This window comes from Lampetra fluviatilis, chromosome 4, assembly GCF_964198595.1.
Source record: "Lampetra fluviatilis chromosome 4, kcLamFluv1.1, whole genome shotgun sequence".
In the NCBI taxonomy this organism is placed as follows: domain Eukaryota; kingdom Metazoa; phylum Chordata; class Hyperoartia; order Petromyzontiformes; family Petromyzontidae; genus Lampetra; species Lampetra fluviatilis.
In genome coordinates, this window is record NC_136278.1 from 21,095,528 (window position 1) to 21,116,995 (window position 21,468).

Below are 21,468 nucleotides of genomic sequence, written 5' to 3' on the forward strand. Positions count from 1 at the left end.
GATAATATTGGTGGCACAAAAGCCTCGCCACCACCACTGCTGTGTTCAAACCGCGTGGTTTAACGCGAACCCTGACCCTGCAGCGTCGTCACCCAGGCAACCGCCCACAATCCCTGCTGCTCACTTCCGCGACAACCAAAGTAGCAGCAGCAGCAGCTCACGACGAGCGGGTGAGTGGCATTTTTACGGACTTTGTGGCCAGATTTGGCGACTTAAGAACCACTTCGGAGACGTTTGTTTGTTTGTTGCTGCTGCGAGTTAATTCCACGAGCGGCTAACGTTTTGTGCGTGTCAAAAAATCTCGTGGATTTGGCATTGCTGATGCACATATCAGTGCCCTACCTTATTACAGAGCAATTCAGACCTTATTGATCACCCCCATGACCCTTATAAATCCCAACGTTCATCCTACAAGGGAGAAACACAAACATAGACATACATGATTTTGCCCGTATTGAAACGGCTGTTACGTCGTATGGACCTCAAAACTCAATTTCCCTGTACAAGAATTCGGGCTAAATCATATGGGTTGAACAGCAATGCCGATGATATGAAATCTCGCAGCTGTTGGTTGATAGATACCCAGTGTTTTGTGGTTGACCTGCTTCCCTACGACAGCAAGCCCCGTTGCTGAAAAGTTCCGTTCTCGGCGAAAGACGCGTTTCCCCAAAACAATCTCGCTGTAAGAAACGTAACGATTACGTTTGGCGAGGTAGGACACACGCACGCACACGCACTCAGGTGAAATTTGCGGGAGAAATAACTTGAGGGTAACGCCACCGCGTTGCTGTGTCGCACCGCTCAGCTCAAGAAAGTAGTTCGCCGTTCACCGCTCAGAAACCGCGTTATAACGAAGCGCATTCAGCGGTGTAACGGTACGCGTTCCACGTTATAACGAACCATGTAACGCGTTATAACGAAGCGCATTCAGCGGTGTAACGGTACGCGTTCCACGTTATAACGAACCATGTAACGCGTTATAACGAAGCGCATTCAGCGGTGTAACGGTACGCGTTCCACGTTATAACGAACCATGTAACGAGTTATAACGAAGCACATTCCACGTTATAACGAACCATGTAACGCGTTATAACGAAGCGCATTCCGTGTTATAACGGGCGCGTTTCCGGGGTGTGAATTTTTTTTTCTCCCAATAGAAGATCCACGTTTTCTCGAAAACGTGTCGAGTGAACACGTATTAAGCAAGGACTTAACATATGCAATTGACATTTATAATGTCATGATTTTAACCACGGATTTCTACATTTAATATCAGTCAAGGCTTTTTCAATTCTTGTTCGTGTGTGCCAGAGAATGTTCTAGTACATTTGTTTACCTGGCCGAATATAATCGTGAGACTACAGGACAGTTCATGCTGACACGTATATGCGTTTTTCTTGTCTAGAGTGATGAAGTACATTGTACTTAGAATTATCAGGATTTGATTTAAGAATTTGACTACTGCCTAAAAACGTTAGCGCAGTAAAATCCACTTTCGTCTTGCGAGCATTGTGATACTGTCAGGTATGGCGATGGCGTGGGCAGTCCTTCATCCAGCAGCGGATAGATCTCGACCATCGATGACGATTTACCTTTTTTGTTTTTCACAACAGCAGCGATGTCCTCCTCCCCGCGTCGCGAAAGAAAGCTGCCGTCGCGCTGCGTCTCCGATCCGCTGGAGGACGAGCGGCAGCGGGGCGAAGCGCGCCTCTTCCGGACGCTGCTGGGCAGCTGCTACGGGCCCCAGGGCGGCCTCAAGCTCCTGCATAACGCGGCCGGCGGCCCCACCGTCGCCACCTCCACCTCGGCCGTGCTGCTCCCGGCCCTGCATCCGCCGGGCCCCACCCTGCGGCTGCTAGCGGCCGCGGTGCGTGGGCACCTGGGGCGGTGCGGCGACGGGGGCCTCTTCGCCGCGCTGCTCGCCTCCCTGCTGCTCGAGGGCGGGTGGGGGATTGAGGTGCCGCCCGGCCTCACGGGAAGAGTGCAGGGACGCCTGCTGCAGGTGGGGAAGGGTTAGGATGCGGGATCGCAGGCAGATTTCAAGGATGCCAGGTGATGATGTGTTGGGGTTAGGGCTGGCAGGCACACTGCAGGTGACCACCCGTTGCAGGTCAGAACATTTGGAATGCAGAGTGTGGGTGGCCCCTTGCTATAACAAAAGGAAATTAACACAATGTTGTAAATGTGACAATCTTGTCGGGTGGTGGAGGGTTAATGAGCCAAACAAAATACTACCACTGTATTATTAGATAAAAAAATAGTTTAATTTTACGTGTACATTTTAAATTAACTTATTTAGTTCAGTTGGTTTGATGTAGAAGAGCTGGCACCACTCAAAGGCTGAATTTGATAGTGGATTTCACTCATGCTTGATTCAATAAAATTGTCTCAGCAAAGTCATCAATAATTCCGTAAAAATCCATCCCATTCAACTTTTTAAATTGAATTCCACCCCGAGAATGAACATTGCTTGCGCCATCGCTCCACCCCGCAGCGTTATGCAAACAATGGAAAGCGGTCACGCAGAAGGCGCCGAGGGGCTGACGGATGCCACTGTGTGTTCCCAGCTGTGCGAAAGCTACCTGCGTTCGGAGGAGTGCGCTTGCCGCCTGCGCGTGGACCTGGGTTCGCTACCCCGGCTGCTGTCGCTGGTGCTCACGGTGCTGGGCAGCAAGCCGGCATGCCTCCTGTCACGACGAGCAGCGCGTCACGTCTCCACCGCGCTGCTGCGCTCCTTCCTCCACACGGTGCCGAGCTCCGGCCCGGCAAGTTGTGACGGCGGTGACGACGAACGGCCGACGACAATGACCCTGGGTCACGCCGTGCTGGTGAGCGCCGTGGGACCGCCGGTCGAGGAGACGCGTGTGCTGCCGGGGCTGCTGGTGGAGACCTCCGAGCTGGCGCTGAGCGTGGCGGGAGGGAGCCCAGGTGCCGAGGAATCCTTCCGTGTGGCCGTTTTCAACACCTCTCTGTCGGGAGACGTGGCCGAGGGCGGTGAGCGGGAGCTGCGCCACGAGGTGCGTCTCACAACTCGAAGGCTGCCTCTGAAATAAAAACCCAAGTTTTAGATTACTTGTACACATTGGACACAGAGTGAACCACGGGCAAACTCCTTGGCACAATACTGCGCTTGCTTTACGATTCATGCCAATGGCTTACATGACAATGCACTCTGCACATTGATACTTCCCCGTTGTGTTGTATATTTTTTACCGAATGCAATATCCTGCCTCGTACATGCTGTATACATCTTGGGCAGATTTTTTCCTTGACTCTTGAGTAAATGTAATGTTCCCCTGGTAATGTTTAGAGGCAAGCGTGTGCGATATGTCACACCTACTGTATGAATGTATCCAAAACATTGCAGGACTTCACGTAAAAATAAACGCACACATACAACCCTTTTGTCAATCCACTGCTGGATGGGAGCCTCCTCATGCCGTGCTCGTCTTGGGGTTTATTTGACCAACCTTCACCATGCTGGTCAGTGCGGGTCGGTTGGCGAAGGTGGGGAGCATAGACGTGGGAGCATGGTACAGTACAACAATGGATTTAGCTACACTGCCCTCTGCTGCCCACAATGCAACCACACAGGCTACAGCACCTGTTTTAGACTTGGCCCCACAGCTCCCCGACACAAGTACACGAAGAGAATACAACACATAGCCATATACTGCATAGCAATGTAGACTTGAGGCTACTGCTATTTGTGAGCACTTATTAAAGTCAGCACAGGTCATGAAAGGGTGCTGTGGGCAGGATCACGGCTGGACGCTTTTGTCTTCACCGGTGCTGATGTTTACACACTGGACATGAATTTTGCTGCGCTCTTGTAAGCCTAAGTCGACCTAGAGGTGGCCCAAGACTGGTTCTCAGATAAACGCACACACACCGTGCTGCGACGCATTCTACCCCACGCTCGTCTTCGCTTGGGTGTGTTGACTGGCACCAGGTGGCGGTCGGCGTGAGTGTGCACGGTGCCACGCTTGCGCAGCTGCTGAGTCTGGGTGAGCGGCTGCTGGCACTGGGGGTGCGGCTGCTCGCCTGCCAGAAGGTGGTCCACCCTGCGCTGGGCCAGTTCCTGGAGGAGCGCGGTGCACGCGTGCTCGACCGCCTAGGAGCTTCCCTCGTTGAGCCCCTCTGCCGCCTTACAGGTAATCATCGTCGTCGTCATCGGTAGGGCCTCATTTCAGCCGGGTCTGTCTGGATTGGCGAACCCGGAAAATTAGTTCTGTTCATGGTGCACCACTTCCACGCCTTGGTTGTCGACACTGGTCACATGCCACATGCCACAGTCCACCAGCGACCCGGAATATATTTACACTCCCAGCACACCACATCCATTGTACCACTGGCTATATTTGTGGCCACTAAGTACGTTCCATATACCACAGTCTTACCGGAAAATATTTCCAGGTCGCTGGTTAATCATCGTCATCATCGTCATCATCATAATTGCGTGCATCAGAATTTCCCCTGCACGTGCTCGGAGGTGTCCTGTGCGTGACATCCAGTGCAGCAAGTAGGCCGACGGTGTGACTTTACAAACGTACGCGTAAGCTACGGGTCGGCGGAGGCATTGCGAGCGCTGTGGCGTCTCTCCTGCCCACCCCCCCCTCACCGCCAGGCGCCCAGCCGCTCGGCTCGTTTGTGGGCGTCGTGACCCTGGCGCAGCTCGGACTCGTGCGGGGCACGGACGCCGTGCGCGTGGGGGAGAAGCGCTTCCTGCACCTATGGGGGGTCGACGCCCCCGCCCCCCCCCGTGTGCACGCTCGTGCTGTGCCACCGCAACGACGCCGCGCTCGCCGAGCTCAAGGTGCGCTCGCCTCGCTGGGCCGTCCGCAACGCCTCTCCGGCAGTGTCAGAAACCCTCCGTTTTTAAAACTTTTATTTGCTGCGCACGGACTAAAGAGCACCGCTGTATGCGGGAAAAGAAGCCCCTTCTGTGGCAAATGCGATGCACGTTGGGTCCACAAGGGATTGTGAGATTCCAATCCTGCATGGTGTTTGCCTGTGGCCTGTGGCCAAATCACGCTGTGGCCGATCTGATCAGACCTCAGAAGCTCAGCAGGTTTCAGCCTGAATGGATGACCACCATGAATAACAGGTGTTATAGGATGTGTGGTTGGCATCAGAAGGCAGTGCAGCAAAAGTTTCTGTTGTACTGTACCTCTCTTGCTCCCACGTCTATGCGGCCTGTTTATACCAATCCACACTCACTCACGTGATAAAGTATTATCATATACTCTTTGGTTTTTTCGGTAAAGTCACGTGACTTTACTGAAAAAACCAAAGAGTATGGATCCTTGCAGTCACGAAAACTTCAAATCTAGTATTATCATATAACCTACATGACCCGCATAGCATAGAGAAGCCCTCATCTAGCAGTGGATTGAGCAAAGGCCTATGCATGTATATGAAACCTTGCGTGCTTCAGGTCTCTCACCTCCGACCACAGTGAATTCCCCATGCTGTTGTGAGTGTAAGCCCTGCTTCCTGCATTACAGCTGGCGTGCCAGGCAGCCCAGCATGCCCTGCAGGCTCTGCTCAAGGAGCCGCTGGCCCTGTTTGGCGCGGGCTGTACGGAGACCCACCTGGCCGCCTACATTAGACACGCGGTGAGTCCGTCCCTTCAGTAACATAGGCACCGCACAGAATGTGGTGCATCAGCATTGCACGTAGACATAGGCCAATGGTTGCCATCCATCCTTCTTCCTGGCATTTTCCTACGAATGTGAGGTCTGCATTCCTGGTCCTCTTTCGTCACTAATTCCTCTCTTGGGCCACTCCACAGTCAGTCATATCCTTGTTTGCTATTTCGAACCATCTATTTCTAATCCTTCCATCTCGGTCTCTGGCCTGATGCTTACATGTGTATCACCTTATTTCCAAAGAGCCGTGATGCATTACATGTTGCAGTGTAATACACAAATGAATTACTGGTGAACTTTCAAACGAGATGGACTTGATTCTCATAGACAAACATCATTATCGAAACGCAGGAAGCGACCAACAGGTTTATGCAATGCAAGTTGTGGCACCGGCCACGTCACCTCTCTCAAGAGCCTCACCGGCCTTTATTATTCAGAGACAATCGCTCACATTACTTGCCCACGCAGTCTGTGAGCCCAAAAGGGAGGGGGGGGGGACCTTTGTTTCTGTTTGCGGCGCTTGCTGTGATGCAGGCGATGGGGCTGAGCGAGGAGCTGCTGCAGGAGCTGCGCTGCTCGCGAGCCCAGGTGCGCAGCGTGGCGTCACACCTGGCGGGTGCGCTGGAGGCCGTGGCGTGCACGCTGAGCCAAGGCCGCAGCACCCACCTTGTGGACAGCAGGTGCAGACCTGGTTTGGTTTGAGGTTAGGGTTCACGTTGGCGGACTGTGCAGCCGCACAGCGTCCGTTAAAATGAGGAACCCCTATGCTTGTCTCAGTGGTAAGGCTACGGTTTTGGCCTGATACTTTTTTGTTACATTCACCGCCGAGGTTTCCGCGACATTACAGCCCTGCGGCCCTCATTCCTGTCTGCCACCTGCCACAACCCACTACAGTGCCACCACCCGCCAGCTGTCACTGCCACTGCAAATGACAACGGCTGACATTTTGACGGAAGCCGTAAGTCATGGACTGAAAATGCAGATTTGTAGTTTCAGCACGTGACATACGGCATTTCTTTTTTAAAGGAGATAAAGCGCCTAATCCAATGTGTTTGTACAGCCATTCCCAATATTATTCATAATCAACGTTTTTGGGTTAGATCGCGTTATTTATAAATGTGTCGTAACCCTCCACCACCCGACACGGCCAATCAGCAAAAAAAGCGTCACGTTGACAAAAGACAAATAGTTCAATAGTTTGAGTACTCAAAAATTGTAAATGTTGTGGTTTCACGCTTCAACACACCGGTGGGCTAAAGCAGTGAACTATTTGTCTTTTGTCAACGTGACTCTTTTTTTGCTGATTGGCCGTGTCGGGTGGTGGAGGGTTAAGACACATTTATAAATAACGCGATCTAACTCAAAAACGTTGATTATGAATAATATTGGTCGCGAAAGCCTACGTGTTAAACATTCCCAATATTGCGTGTGTATTTTTCGTTGACCACCGTGACTTCCATGCCAATATCATAACCTCGCTTGTAGGTTCTTGATGGAGATGTGCCTGGCTTGGTCTCGTTTGCAGGTTTGGGCACCTTTGGGTGGCGTGGCGAGTAGCTCTGCCGGACGAGGACTGGGAGGCCGTGCTCCAGAGTTGTGCGTGTGGCGCCCTGGTGTCGCCCCCGCCCGGCGTGAGCTGGCGGTGGCTGGGCCAACGTGGCCATCGTGACTCCACGTCGCTGGGTGACGAGGCGACGGCTCCGACACCGCTGCTCGCACCGCCGGATCCTCCACCCTCTCTGCTGCTCGACTCCTTCACGGTCAGAAGCAATGCCCTCCAAGTGGCTGTGGAGGTCGCCAGCCTCCTCCTGGATGTTAAGTGCACGATCGAGGACACCAATTAGAAATAAAGCTAGCAAATGTCTTGTTTCAAATGGGACAGTCCCTGTTGCCCTGAAAGATTTGCATACATCAGTATTTTGTCCTTGTTTAACATGTTAACTTTAGAGAAGGGCCCTTAGGCTACAGAGGTAGGCTATTCGATAATAGTGGCACGCTGTTAAGACTGTAGTGGCATACTGTTGAGACAAAGTCAATATTTTACTGGATGCAGAAGCCCAAACCGGTTAAACATGACAAGGCTTCTTGTCAACAGTGTGTGATTGGGTTTGGAATGCCACAACGCTTGTGGGCCTTTTGCTCTGTGCCGTGAGTTGGAATCTGTGTCAGTGCTTATTATGTACATGTCTGAAATGACCTGCCCTGAAATTATTTATTTTTCATTTTGTACGCATATGCAGGGTTGTGTTAACATATAATAAAGCTATTCTCGATACATTGCTGGTGTTTGCGTGCACTTTTTGCGAGACTAGATTTAATCACGCTGAGACCCGCACCTTATAATCAAGCTGCTTTGCAGACAGACCCAACACAGGAAACCTGTGAGCATTATAGGCATCTCCTTTCATGATTTCCCACACGAATTGTGTCATCTTTGCGTAGGGGGGTGGAACACCTCCAGCCCACGGTCCAGGCACCGACCGTGGCTTCATTTGATACATTTATCTGTCACTGCAAGCATCTGAGGCACGCCGATTGGGTCCTAATAGTTCGTCCTGGCGACACTGTTGCTAATGTTAGCATGCAAAGTCGCCTCTGTCACAGCGGGAAATGTAAGCCCTGATTATTTTTTCACGCTATTATTGGACAACGCTAAGGTGTGTTGTTCATGCGTGGCCCTCCGATAAATCCTTTACCACCCCTGGGAAACGGTTCCCCGCCACTGATTTCAAGGAAGATACAACACCCACTCACCGCTGTCAGATGTGTCGTCACTAGATTATGAGTTCTGCCCTCGGATGTCAATTACAATGATAATGATTTGCTTTTTGACATATTGCCCAATACACCGGGATGTCTCATTGCTTTCCATCTCAAATCAACACATTGAAAAGGCACCCTCAGTGGCACAAATGTACTCAGCACCTGGCCCGCAAATGGGCATTAATCTGCCAGTAGGGGTCGATGATGGCTCTCAATGGAGTAATTGCAATCAATGCTAAAAGCCCTGCCTCTCGCTGTCAATCTTGTAAGCCCCATGAACTGACGTCAATCAATGTCATCGTCGGCCTTGCTCAGAAGCTGTCAGTCAAGTATTGCTCCCCCGCCCATAGTTGTCAATCCATATTCAAGGTTTTTAAGGTATTAGATCGCGGAAATTTAAATATCGTTCATTGTTAAATTTGAATCACAGTTCCTATGATTACTGTTGTTACATTGTTTTTATAGCTTTATTTTGGTGATTTCGAAAACATGGTCAAGCCATTATGAGATCTCTTTTACCAGTGGCAAAATATAGTAGTAGGTTTTGTACCAGTTTAAAAGGGTAAAAACCTACTACTATGGTTAAGCCATGTTTCTTGCGGAAGTGCGGAGTTGGCCTGATAACTTTAATCGAAATTGTCTTATGGTTGTTATTGTTTGACTTGCATCACACTGGGATTTTTGCACACAGCGTTGTAATACGGTGTTTTTTTTTCTGGAAGATTTGCTGGTTTATCCAGGATGTTTCTGTTGCGCGTCGTCGCTTTAAGATGTTCTCTGTTCATATTTTGTTTTGTTGTGGCTCACAGGGCTATACCTAATAAATTAAACTTGAAAACCCGCCACCACACGACAGCCAATTCGGTAAGGTTTGTCACGTAAAAAAACCGTACCAATTAGTCACTGCTTCAGCACGACAGTGTGTTGGAGAGTGAACCCACGACGTTTACACTTCGAGAACGATGTTTCGCTGGTGGTCGTTGTGGGTTTACTCTCCAATACAACCGGTGTACTGAAGTAGTAACTAATTGGCACTTTTATTTCCGTGACAAACTTTACTAATTAGAATACCTGTCAACCCCTTATCAGTGCCTATCTTTTTACAGACCAGTTCAGATCTTATTGGTCACCCCGTGCCCTTATAAATCTCAACGTTCATCCTACAAAGTCCCATCAGAAGGGAGAAACACAAACAAATAGACATTTTTTGCCCGTATCGAAACGGCTTCACGCCGTGTGAACCTGAAAACTCAATTTCCCTGTACAAGAATACGGGCTAAACCGTATTAAGTTGACAGATCTCACCCCCCATTTATAATGAACAATATTGGTCGAGAAATCCCTACTTTCACTTAACGTGTTAATATAAAATAGCTGTCGTTATTATCGGTCCTGCCTGCTGTCAATCAAAGCCTCAAGACCCCGCCCACCGGCTGTCAATCAAAGCCTCAAGACCCCGCCCACCGGCTGTCAATCAAAGCCTTAAGACCCCGCCCACCGGCTGTCGATACAACCCGCGAGCCCCGCCCCTCCCGCTTGCTTCGCTGAAACCCGGAAGAGAATTTTTTTTATTAAACCCACAGAGTTCTTCACTGCAGTGGCACTGAGTTTAATCCGCTTCTATCTCTGTCCACAAACTCTCGTAAAACTAACGCAACAACATACACGGCCACCAACAGGGGCATCACTCGCTTAACCCCCTCGGGCTCTCTTTTTTAAATGTGGCTGCCGATCTCGTTCGAAGGCGACACCGGGTGCCCGGCGCGCGCGCCGCCGGCTTAGGTGGCCCCTGAGCGGCAGCGGATCCAGGCGAGGCCGGGCTCGCGGTGTTTGACTAGGCCGCGAGGGGTCGTGGTTGCAAGTCCAGTTCCGAACCGCTGCGGGTCTGTTCAATGACCCCCTAGGGCTGGCCCGGCCAATGTCGCCTCTTCTCTGACCCCCTTCGTCGACGGCTGTGAGGGCTGCGAGCGACGGAGAAAGTTTGCGTTGCACGCGTGGACACGTGGCACGCGTAGAGAATGCCAGGTAAGTGTGGTGTGTGTATGTGTGTGTTGTGGATTCAAGGCGTGCATTAAAGTACTTATAAATGTTGCAGATGCTGCGTTTACTCTGTGTATGAGACACTTCATTGCAGTTGCTCAGGGATGTGGAGTGAACGCCACTTAAGTCACCGATTTATTTTAATCTGTAGTTTTTTTCTCCATCAATTTACGTGGTACAACAACGTGTGTGTGTGTATATAAGATATTCATAATTTCTTCGCTGGATAAACTGATCCCCGCCAGGCGAATGTGGAATTGTCACCCCCCCCACTGCCTCGCTCGAGTCCGTCACGCCTAACGCCCGGTTTGAGATGCGTAACGCCTCGAGTCTGAGCATCGGCATTTTAGCGTTTTAAGGTTTATATTTGTTAATTTTGTGGTGTTTAATACGCGGCATGGCATCGGTGTGTGTGTATATACGACACTTGATAATCTCCGCCCTCGGAATGAGTGCCCCAGCCCACGTTGCTTGGTGGAGCTGAGAGATGCACATCGACTCAGTGTGCCACAACGCCAGCAACTGGAGTGGCTCATGCAGCCAGCTATGGCTACAGGGTTTGGTGGTGCATGTTGTTTATGTCGTTTATTGTGAAATTTCGGTCACAGTTCCTATGATCACTGTTACATTGCTTATGGCTTTATTTTGGTGATTTCGAAAAGTTGTTTGGTTTGGCCATGTTTGTTGTAGTACGGAGTTTGACTGATGGCTTTAATCTAAGTTGTCTTGTGGTTGTTGTTGTTTGACTTGCCATCCCACTGGGATTTTTGCACAGCGTTGGTGTACGGTGCTTTTTTCTGGAAGACTTTGCAGTTTTTCCCTGGATTTTTCTGTTTGCGCATAGTCACTTTAAGATGTTTTCTTGTTCATGTTTTTTGTTTGTTGCGGTTGCACCCGATTCAAGAGCCGAATGGCTCGCAGGGCTATACCTAATAAATGAAACTGAAACTGCACCGTCTGCGAGTTGCGCTTCCCATTGAGAGGCTGGCTACCAAAAATAGAAAAAAAGTGGAACGCGCTTTGCCTCCTCGGCAGCCGATCAAGATGAGCACTGCCCACGGAAGACAATTTTAATAAAAACAATAAATAGGATGCATCAAGGTATGCATTTAATTATACAGTACTACATAATATCTTCACGTGTGGCGATTATTGCAGGTGTAATGTATGGGATTTTGTGTCATTAATTTCAACAGATGCATATTTGTAGTTTTATACATGCTGCTGTGATTTGTTTACATACAGTTACATAAAATGTGCTAAATAGTGTTAGTGTATATCTATCACGTGACATGTTTACCATTCGTGATGGTGTAGCAGTTTTAAGTGACGAACAGTTTTACATGGGAATGGCCAAACGCCCAAATGCAGGACCTTCCTGAATAACAAAAACACATTTGAGACTTGGTGAAGCTTTCATGGATAAAGTGTACGGTTATTACTGCGATAAATCATTTGGCATAGACAGTAAAATGTTGTTTAGATACTATGCACAGATATGCAGATCTTCACAGAGCAAGGAGCCGGCTGTTTTCCAGACTATCTGAGCAGCAGATGAGTGATTCCAATCATATAAACACAGATGAGAGTTTGAGATGGGAGCTGGACTTTCACATGTGGACGAGTGCACTGTGAGTGGGATGTGATGTTAATGGGATATTAACGAGGCCTGGATTGCATTCATGTGTATGCTTTCAGCTTGTGGGGAGCGGTGGTGCAACGGTTAGCCATACGAACCCGGCGACCCTGACGATTATTTGAGTCGGTCCTGGGACTCCTCCCCTAGGTCGACTCAGCCTCAAATGCGTACCTAGTGCGGTGTGTGGTCAACATCGCCCCTGGGGAGACGAAGGCGGTCGTGCGAGGTGCTGGCCACCCACCCCCTCGTGTGCCGTGTCGGCCTTCAGAGGTGCTCCCTCACAGCACTTGCCCCAACAATCTGTTCAGGTTATACGGGGATCTTTGTTTGTAGCAGCTTGTACCGTAAAACTCTATCTGGACCAGCAATCGTTGAATGCACACATGTGTTCACTTTACCAGTAAATAGGACAATGTGTGAATTACACCAATAATTATATTGCAGCTGTAGCTGCAGCAGCACGGAAAGCGTTCATAATGTATCATAATTGCTCCACTGTTGCCCTGTTGGGATTATCATTAATCACGTCTAGCAAACAGTCAGTCCATTCACTGGGGCTTTGAGCACAGGGGGTTGTGGGCCGTGGGAAGAGGTGATTTATTCATCATGCGCTCATTACTGTGCTCATACATTTACGTGTGCTAAGCCCTCCAGCTAATATGGACAGCAGCGGCGCGACATTGCCAGCTTTGTTCTCACGACAGTAACACCTTTGTCATCGTGATTCTCGGGTCAGGATTGCACCCGACTCCTTTAAATAATCCCACGTGAGCGTGTGTTCCGTCTCTTTCTCGGAACGATAGGGTTAAGCGACTTGGAAATTTGTGAACAGTATTTGGCAGGGAAGAGTTGTCGTAGATGCAATCATGATGAATAGCAGGATACGATGGGTTAGGCCACGTGTTGCAGGTCGAAGGAGGGCAGGTTAACGACACGGGCATTGGGGTGGACACCCAACTGTTAGAGTTGACCTTGAGGGACAGGTGTAGAATTTTCAACAGGTATATAAAAGCATGAAAGTGATTCCATGGTCCTGTTGTCGAATCATCGGCATTGTTTGTGATGATTTTTTTTGCTTGGAAAAGATTCCCTAAGGCTCAGGTGTTTTTTTGGACAATCAACATCATGATCGTCCATTGTCTGTCCACGGTTGGTTGAAGGCCTTTCCATGTTTTCACCATCCCTCAGTCCTGCGATGACAGACCATCTCTATTCTGCACATGAACTAAAATCAATGCTTCATCTTCGCGGTTATCTGGCCTTTTGATGTATTATCTCATTTGGCTACCATTCCATTACTCATCTTGCCCATTGATACCTATTATCCCTTCTAAAGGATATATTCTTGCAAGTCTGTGTGATGTGTCCGATTTGTGTTTTTTCCCTGATCCACATGCTCCTCTCTCCCTGTCTCTCAGTGTAAGTCTGGGCTTGTGCCAGTCTTCTCCACGCTTCTTTTAAATTTATTTATGTGTAATCCAATGATCCCATCTTCAGTATTTTAGTGATGGTGAAACGCTAGGGGGCAGCGTTGCAGCTGCAAAGGAATCGTCCTGACATCACGCACCGCTCAATAAGGGAATGCCTTGCATTATTAAGGGGAGATGCACCGCAGCATTAGAATGGAAGGCACAGCCCTGCCAAGGCCGAAAACCCATACACACTCTTTCTGTTCTCCAAAGTGAAAAAAATGGTTCATTTGTAGTGACATCGCGGATGTCACTGTGTAATGCCGGCCCTAGAGAGGCACGATGTTTTGACATCGTGGGCACCACGTAAATGTGGGTGCAGTACCGGCCCTGGAGGGGCTTGGTGAGCGCTGACTGGCAGTGCTGGATGGCACCACGCTCTGCGTGCGGTGCCGACCCGTACAGGATAGGGTGTGAGAGTGCCGGCCATGGGAATGGGGTTACTAAGGGCCATGGCACTCTGGTTGACCCCAAAGGACACGTGACCGGTAAAGTCTACACAGGGTCCCCAAGTGGGGGCTAGGGGTGGTCACATGTCAGGGTCGAGATCCTGCTCGAGGATTCTGGAAGGTGGGCGTGGCTAAGGGCGGAGCTAGCCACGCCACAGAGGATATAAGCCGGGTCCCCGAGCGGGACCGGCTGCTGTTGTTCATCCTGAAGAAATCTACGTTCTACGTCCTACAGAGTCTCCAACACGTGGATCTGGACCCGAGCTGTGGTTCGGTCTGTTAGAGCTAGTTACCGTGTAATTAGTGTAGTTAGCCTGGTGGTTATGTAGCTAGTTACTGTGTAATTAGTGCAGTTAGCCTGGTGGTCCACCACTGTAGGTTGTTATTTGGTTAAGGGGCAGTTACCCCTTTGTGTTGGTATTAATAAATGTGTTGCATCCAAAGAGTACATCTGCTGCTCAGTTGAACTCGCTACACATGCATCCCTTCAAAAAGTACATTGATTTGATTCTGCATGGCACATTTTGTCTTGCCGCTTGTGCCATAACACAGTTAACGAATCTTGTTCTTGCAATTTGGAAGGCTTGCCTGGCTGTGGAAATGCTGAATTTCAGGAGTGTCACCGCACCCATCACTGTTTTTTTTTATTTTGGTGTGTTTACCAGGGTGTGCTTACCGGGTTGTGCAGAATTCAAAACTGCTCATGAAGCAATCTGTAGGAGCAACTGAATATCATTACCCATAATCCACACGACATGGGGTCAGGAGTGGACTCCAATGGAAAAAAACTCCGCAAAGTGGCATCGACCAAACATTCCATTGGTAACCACCGCCCACAGATTGTGATAAGAGCTGTTGGGCTACGTGATGGCAGCTGAGGCCACTGCTCCAATAATCTGTTGTACTGTACTTCTATGCCCTCATTTATTTAGCTCCCCGCCTTCACCAACCAGCACTAACCAACGTGGTGAAGTATGGTCAAATAATCCCCTCCCCCATCCACACACTCCTCATCTGACAGTGGATTGACAAAAGTGCTCTAAATTCACATAATTATCTTGAGTCAAACACGCCACCATAACATGTAATTGGTCGTGTTGTTATGTAACTGATAAAGCTGTAAACTAAAGATTATTAACTCCATTGAATTTATCTGACGTCCAGTTTGCCGCCCTTGATTTATGTGGTTGTTGCCAACACAAGTGACACTTAGTCAACCGTGAATCGTGTTTGCAATTCCATTTTTAATATCAGCGATGGAATTAGTCCCATAATTTACAATTATTTACAGCGGCCTGGGGAACACTGTCCATCTATCCAGGCGTGTCTGGGAGGACTGATGAATAGATGCTATTACCCTGCTACCATTGGCTTTGCAGTATTTGATTTTCAGTTGCATTCTGCTGCAGACTAGTGTTGTTTTGATTGCAATTTTTTCGCAAATTCATTTGTCAGATCCATTGCGTTTATTAACAGTTTGAACACTTTCTGGTAAAACATATTTTTTTTTATTAAAGGTCATCAATGAGCTGCAGTATAGACAAATGCGTACACTGTCACCATTCCTTTATCTAGGGCGTATCTCAATTCAGCCAAAGGTCGAAATTCCACATTACTATGGTGGGGGCAAGGCACGACATAAGACAACCACTTGATCTTCCTATAATGTGTTGCATACCTACCATCTGGCGCCTTGGAGGCGAGGGTTGGTGAACGATGTAGATTTGTGAAAATACTAAACTTGCTGGGTTATGAAGTGTTCAGGGAGGTGGCTGTATGGCAAATGGATTATTTCATCCATCTGTGCAGCCCTTTGAATGTTGTCCTTGTCATATATGCCAAACACTCATCATGGATTTGACCAAAAGTCGCACTGCAGGACCCTCCTGAAAGAGTCTGGAGACTCAGTTTAGTCTTTTTTCATGAATACAAATCGTTATATTTTTTCAGCAATAATGGGAGCTGATCTCCCGACCGATATTTCATATCACGACTTCTTGATTGTGAGTCATACAGCAACAGACGTGTTCCCAATTCTCACTGCTCAAGCGTGTGAGAGATAGAGACGCACAGGCAGCAAGGACAAGGCCGTTCTAGACTACGTGAGCAGCACAGGAGCAACAGCAGCATCCCATTGGAGGCTGCAACGGTGGATGGAGTTAACGCGATTATCCGTGGCTGGATTATCCCAGACACGCCTGTGTATATAAGCGAACATTAAATTACGTGTTTAATAGGCTACCCACTGATGCCAATGTTTGGCAAAGCTCGCGTTTTAGTTTTTTTCCCCGAGCTCTGTTATGCCAGATAATCAAGAGTTGACTGTAATATATTGCTCACGAAAGGGGAGCGTAGGAGTCCGTGTAGGAGGGAGCTGAGGCCGTGAAAGATTTTAAGGACGATGAATGAGATTTTTATCGCCGTCTCTTCGTAATAAAAATTCCGCTTTTGTTTACATCCTTGATGTGCCTTGGCTTTGGTTCATGCATAATGAATCGGTGCCTGCGGAATAGCGAGCGTTGACTTGTTCCTTTGCGCGCGTGCGAGCCTGAACCCCACCAGGTGTCCTGTGTGCGGCAAACGGTACAGCAAGTAGGTCGCTGATCATATCGCACCGACTTGGGACTGTTTTATATATATATGTCCACCTCGGGTTTGTAGGTTTTCTCTGGGTCGATGCACATCGTTCCAGGGTAGCAGGACTCGAGTGCAAAAAAAAACTGACCACTAAATTTAGGCTTTATTTCCTGAATGAGTCAAGGATTTAGATGATCACGATACGTACGTAATTACATCGCAGCGACACTAGCCTGTGCGGAATCCTTACCTCGCCATCCTCACTGCCCCCCCTTCTTGTGCAGTGTAACTGGAAAAATCGCCGCATATTAAAACAATTAACTAGCGAGTAGCCCAATGCCTCAACAGCCAGACGTAGCATTACATCATCCTTGAGGGAGCGCCTGCCCGCGCGCCTGCGCCCCGATATCGGCGCATGTCGTCTGTGCTGCATTGCTGTGCCGCTGTGAAAAAAAGATCCTATGCCCGTTTTTTTGTCGTGGTTGTTTGTTGCTCTGAGTTTATATTTCACCTTGGATGTGTGTGTGTGTGTCTGTCTGTCTGTCTGCGAGACAGAGTGGCTCCTTGTGGCATAAAATTCAGGAAATATGCATTAGATAATGGAATGACAATGCTGCTCACGGTTGTGATGAGTACCATTATAGCCGAGTTGGCAGTGACATTGACAATGTTGTGAACCACAGCGTGAACACACGGGGCAGCCTTGTTGTGTCACGGGCAGCGCAAGTGCTTGCGTGTCTGTGCGCGAGAGCCCCCCCTCCCCCCGGCTGTGCGTGTGCGCGTGCCTACGTATATGTGCAAGGCTTACGCACGCACAGATTGGCGTTTACGTCTGCACACACATGCGCACGTGCGTTCACTGGCACGCGCGCAAGCGCGTGCGAGTGCTCATCCTAATCCATTTCTCGGTCCCTGCTACCGCCACGCTCTCCCTCGCTCCTCCTCCCTCCCTCCAACCCTCGCTCCGCGACCGCTGTGCTCGCTCTCGTTCGTTCATTCCGTCCGGTGGTCCGTCCGCCACTCAGCCGGTTGGCCGGTCAGGTGGCAGTTCGGTCGGTGGTCTGGTCGGTGGGCCGGTAGGGCTGTAACACGCCTGCCTGCCCCGGTGTCCGCCCGGCATGCGGTTGTGCCATTGGCGCGGGGAGGGATGCAGTCTCTGCTCTGTTCGTCCGTGCCGTGCAGTGCCTCCGAGGTGCAGGCGTGCGGGAGCGAAGGAGCTGCCCTCCTACTAGGTGCGTCGCGCACCCGTACGCGCTCAGGGAAAAACTTTATTGTGAATCCGTGCCGCTTTTGTTTTGTGTTTTTAATTAAGCTTGCCTGCCTCCATCTGCTGGAATCTCCCGTTCTAGTCCAGTCGAGTTTGTTGTCCAACCACGGAACGCGGCTATCGCTCTCAGGCATGTTTTTGAGTGGTTACCACGTGTTGTTTGGCGTGATTGTCCGACGTTTCGCTCCGCTTGCCGGAGTAATGAGTTTCCAGCACGTGCAGCGAAACGTCCGACATGGTGCCAAGCGACAACCTGATGAAAACACATCGAGACTTGATACCGCTCAACCGTGAAAACCCACACACGGAGGATGCGTGCTGTTTTACATATGTAATCGTTTTAATGAAAGAGTGTGTGTTGCCTGTGTGTTGTGCTAACGCAGGGAGGGTCTTTGGTGTTGTTTGTAAGAGCGGGTGGTTGGTGTGCCAGGTCATCTTGGCACAATCGAGTCGGATCAAGTAGGAGCGCTTGAGCCATGAGATGCTGCTCGATTTCCCTTTGGCAGCCCCCTAACATCTTGGCTGGAACTGGGAAAAATATTACTTGGTGCTTGCAGATAGGAGCGCTTCTTCTGTGCTTATTGTGCCTTCGTACAAGCACAGAGGGGGCCATGGTGGTGAGATGTTAACTATCTCGCCTGGTATGCAGGAGGTCGTGGGTTTGATCATGACCCTAAAAACTGTATATTTTTAGTTTGCATTGTCTCTCTTTCTGTGGTAGCATGGATTTTTCTCCAGGTCCTCTGGTTTTTCCCTCTGCATTTCGAATCGTCATGCGTTTACAGTATTTTGATGCTATAAATCTCCACGTGATAAGCCACTTTGTTGAGTTATCATCTGTGGCCAGGTCGCTTCTGAATAACAGCTTAGTAGGTTTTACCTGGTAAAATGAAAAATAAAGTTGAATAGTTTTTTTAATCATGGAACCTCCTTTGCCAGTACCAAAATATGAGAATAGGTTTTCCCCTTTTTTCTGGCAACAAAACAGCTGTGTTAAGATGTTAAAACACCAAACTGAAACCTTTTACAAGGAATCATGTCTGCATTAACCACAATACTTGTGTTAGTATGCCTTTTGGCGTCCTTTGGTCTAACACCATTTGAGTCGAGGCTCAAAAGAAAGCTGTCTCTGGTATGGACCAATCAGTTTCAAAGACAATGTATTTATTATGAGAGTATGCTTTTTGTTTGCATTCTGACCACAAGTATTGTGCTTAATGCAGACATGATTCCTTGTAAAAGGTTTTAGTTTGGTGTTTTAACATCTTAACACCTGTTTTGTTGCCAGATACAATGGGAAAACCTATTCTCAGTTTTTTAATTGTCATCTTTCTTTTGGTCAAACTGCTGCAGGGTAATGTTAGGTTTGCATATGAAGATGCTAAGAGATTGGTTTGCCCACACGCACAGTTGTAAATGGACCTGGGGTAAGACAGGATGCTGTGGATACTGTGATCCTCCGGAGCTATTGACTTGCACACTCTGCATGTTTAATGCAAGCTCTTGGTAAATGTTTATCCAGGCCATGTTAATTTCCTCTTCAATTGAAGTGTGTTTATTTCTGCTCTGTATTTCTAGTGCACGCCTTTATATGTATACATTTTGTATTAATTGTGTGTCCGTGTTGCAAATGTTTATTTCACACGTGGTTAGTATTACTTGTAATCATTTATTTTTTAAAGCAGCGTTTCTGTCAATTGATTATCTCTCGTAAAAGGACTCGGGAATTTTTCTCCACTGGCTCTCAAGGTTGCCAGCACTGATGAGCGCTACCCAAAGCTCATTTGAGGGTTGGAGTGGATTTATTTACTGCTGAGGTTAACACGGATTTTCATTTTCACATTTTTAACAGGTCTGGCATTTTATTTGTAGAATTGCTCAGCAATTACACCCATTTTTGTGCATGGCTGTTTATGCAAAAAAGGTTGCAAACTGAACATTAAAAACGCGTACAATTTATGACAACTCAAACACACGAGGTCGTGAAGAATGTAACATAATATTTGATGTGAAATTGAATTAAACTAAACTCGAAACATCACTGCTGTAAAGAGAATGTGTTTGAGGCTCACTTATTAACCTGGCTTAGCTCAGTTAGTTTCTTTTCGGGATCACATACACCTGTAATCCAGGCTGGGTGGCTTGCCACATATGTGGGTTACTCCCAAACTTGCTCGGTTCCTTTAATGGTGATCAGAAGATGGCAGCACAGCAAGAAGGCTCATGCACTCATCTGCGTGGACCTTTTGGTGTTGTTACTTCCTTGAGTGGGATGAGTTTATCTCTGCTTGCTGTAGTTTTGCTCCCACAGGAAAAACAGTGATTAAAATGGTTTGGATTAAAGTCCCAATTTTGACCCTCCCTGGAAAAAAAAGTCTTGAGAGCCGATGAAGCTTTCATGGATCAATCAATGATTTTAAAAAAATGTCTGTTATTAAACCAGGTAGGCCTGAATTAATCTTAATAAAAAAAATTCAGGACGGTCCTACTTTGGATATTTGACCTTTTCCATTTTGTGAGTATTGCCTTGTGGGAGGAAACCAGAGCAGCCAGAGAGAGCCCGTGTATTTGAGGAGGCAACAACAACTCAAAGATCCACACAAACATATTCAGAAATCCCCTGCTGTACTGCCATCTCATGGCCACCTCGCAGCCCAAGGTTACAAAACCGGTGTATTTCCAAGTAGCTGCTCATCCAACCGGGCTCGGCAGAGCTTAGCTACCCCCTAGACCTGATGAGATCGGGTCCATTCGGGGTGATTTGGTCACAGGGAACACAATATAGCTGTGACGTGAATATTTAATGGGGTTTGGCTTCACTAACCTGGCTTAACCCCGTCCGCCCGCCATCAATACCGATAATTTTGATTTGGTCTGGCCGAGCCGTTGCGAGCACATGCCCCAATAACCACGGGGGTTGGCGCCGCTGCCGAGAGAGGCTGCTGGTCACGCCGGTAAATGCATTAGTATTGTCAGCTGTCCCAGCCGGTTAGGCAAAATGTGACTGCCTTCCTGGGCACGCTTGCCCGAATGGACGGAAAAAACAGTGCCTGGTTCTCATCCAAGTGTTTGCACTTGGAATAATTGGGGGAATGGAAAAGTGTAATTCTCACAGTGGGAGTGTAAGCAGAGCCAGTGAATAAAGCCTGGCTTTGTGATGACCAACGTATTAACTAATGCATTCCCAAAAAAAAAGCTACATTTTACGTAAGCTTCTCCGGGCCAAGAAATATTTTCTTTCTCCCCAAGGCCACGAATTATGATGTGCATGTGGAAAAGTACTGCCTATCAGGGTGGCTCCCTGACAAGCTTCACATTAACCTCGTCCGTATGTAACAATAACAACAAGAATAATGGTACGTCATTTGTAAGTCCACTGTTGAGTGAAGGCCTGCCTGTGATGTGTCAGTCGTGGGGGTTTGTGTGACTATGCTTGATCAGTCTGGTCAGTGCAGCTTCATGAAGGAGGTGCCCTGGCCTGGTTCGGATGTCAGTTGCTGGGAATTGAATTCGGGTCGGCAGGTTTGTAGTGTAGTATCACTTCTTTACCCCCTCGTGTTTTTTTCATGTGCCTTTAATTTCTAGTTTCTAGTCTGACATCAGAGCTTCTTGA

General features: G+C 48.5%; 2 protein-coding genes across 3 annotated transcripts in view; both read left to right on the forward strand.

Annotated features, from left to right (window-relative positions):
• Positions 1-127: 127 nt before the first annotated feature.
• Positions 128-7,926, forward strand: MKKS (MKKS centrosomal shuttling protein). The gene is given in 9 exon segments (XM_078855128.1): positions 128-170; positions 1,614-2,002; positions 2,568-3,017; positions 3,953-4,154; positions 4,628-4,755; positions 4,757-4,816; positions 5,508-5,618; positions 6,186-6,331; positions 7,177-7,926. Coding segments are annotated over 8 exon segments (1,800 nt in total). The 5' UTR covers positions 128-170; positions 1,614-1,618; the 3' UTR covers positions 7,496-7,926.
• A 2,113-nt stretch (positions 7,927-10,039) lies between these two features.
• Positions 10,040-21,468, forward strand: part of LOC144931661 (protein EFR3 homolog B-like) — a 59,495-nt gene continuing 48,066 nt past the window's right edge. The window contains exon 1 of one of the 2 annotated variants that reach the window (XM_078855787.1): positions 10,040-10,439. In XM_078855787.1, coding sequence (XP_078711913.1) covers positions 10,433-10,439 — 7 coding nt within the window. In that variant the 5' untranslated portion in view covers positions 10,040-10,432. Of the gene's footprint in view, positions 10,440-17,605; positions 17,821-21,468 lie in introns of those variants that run through there. The other variant, XM_078855786.1, reaches the window with a different exon arrangement.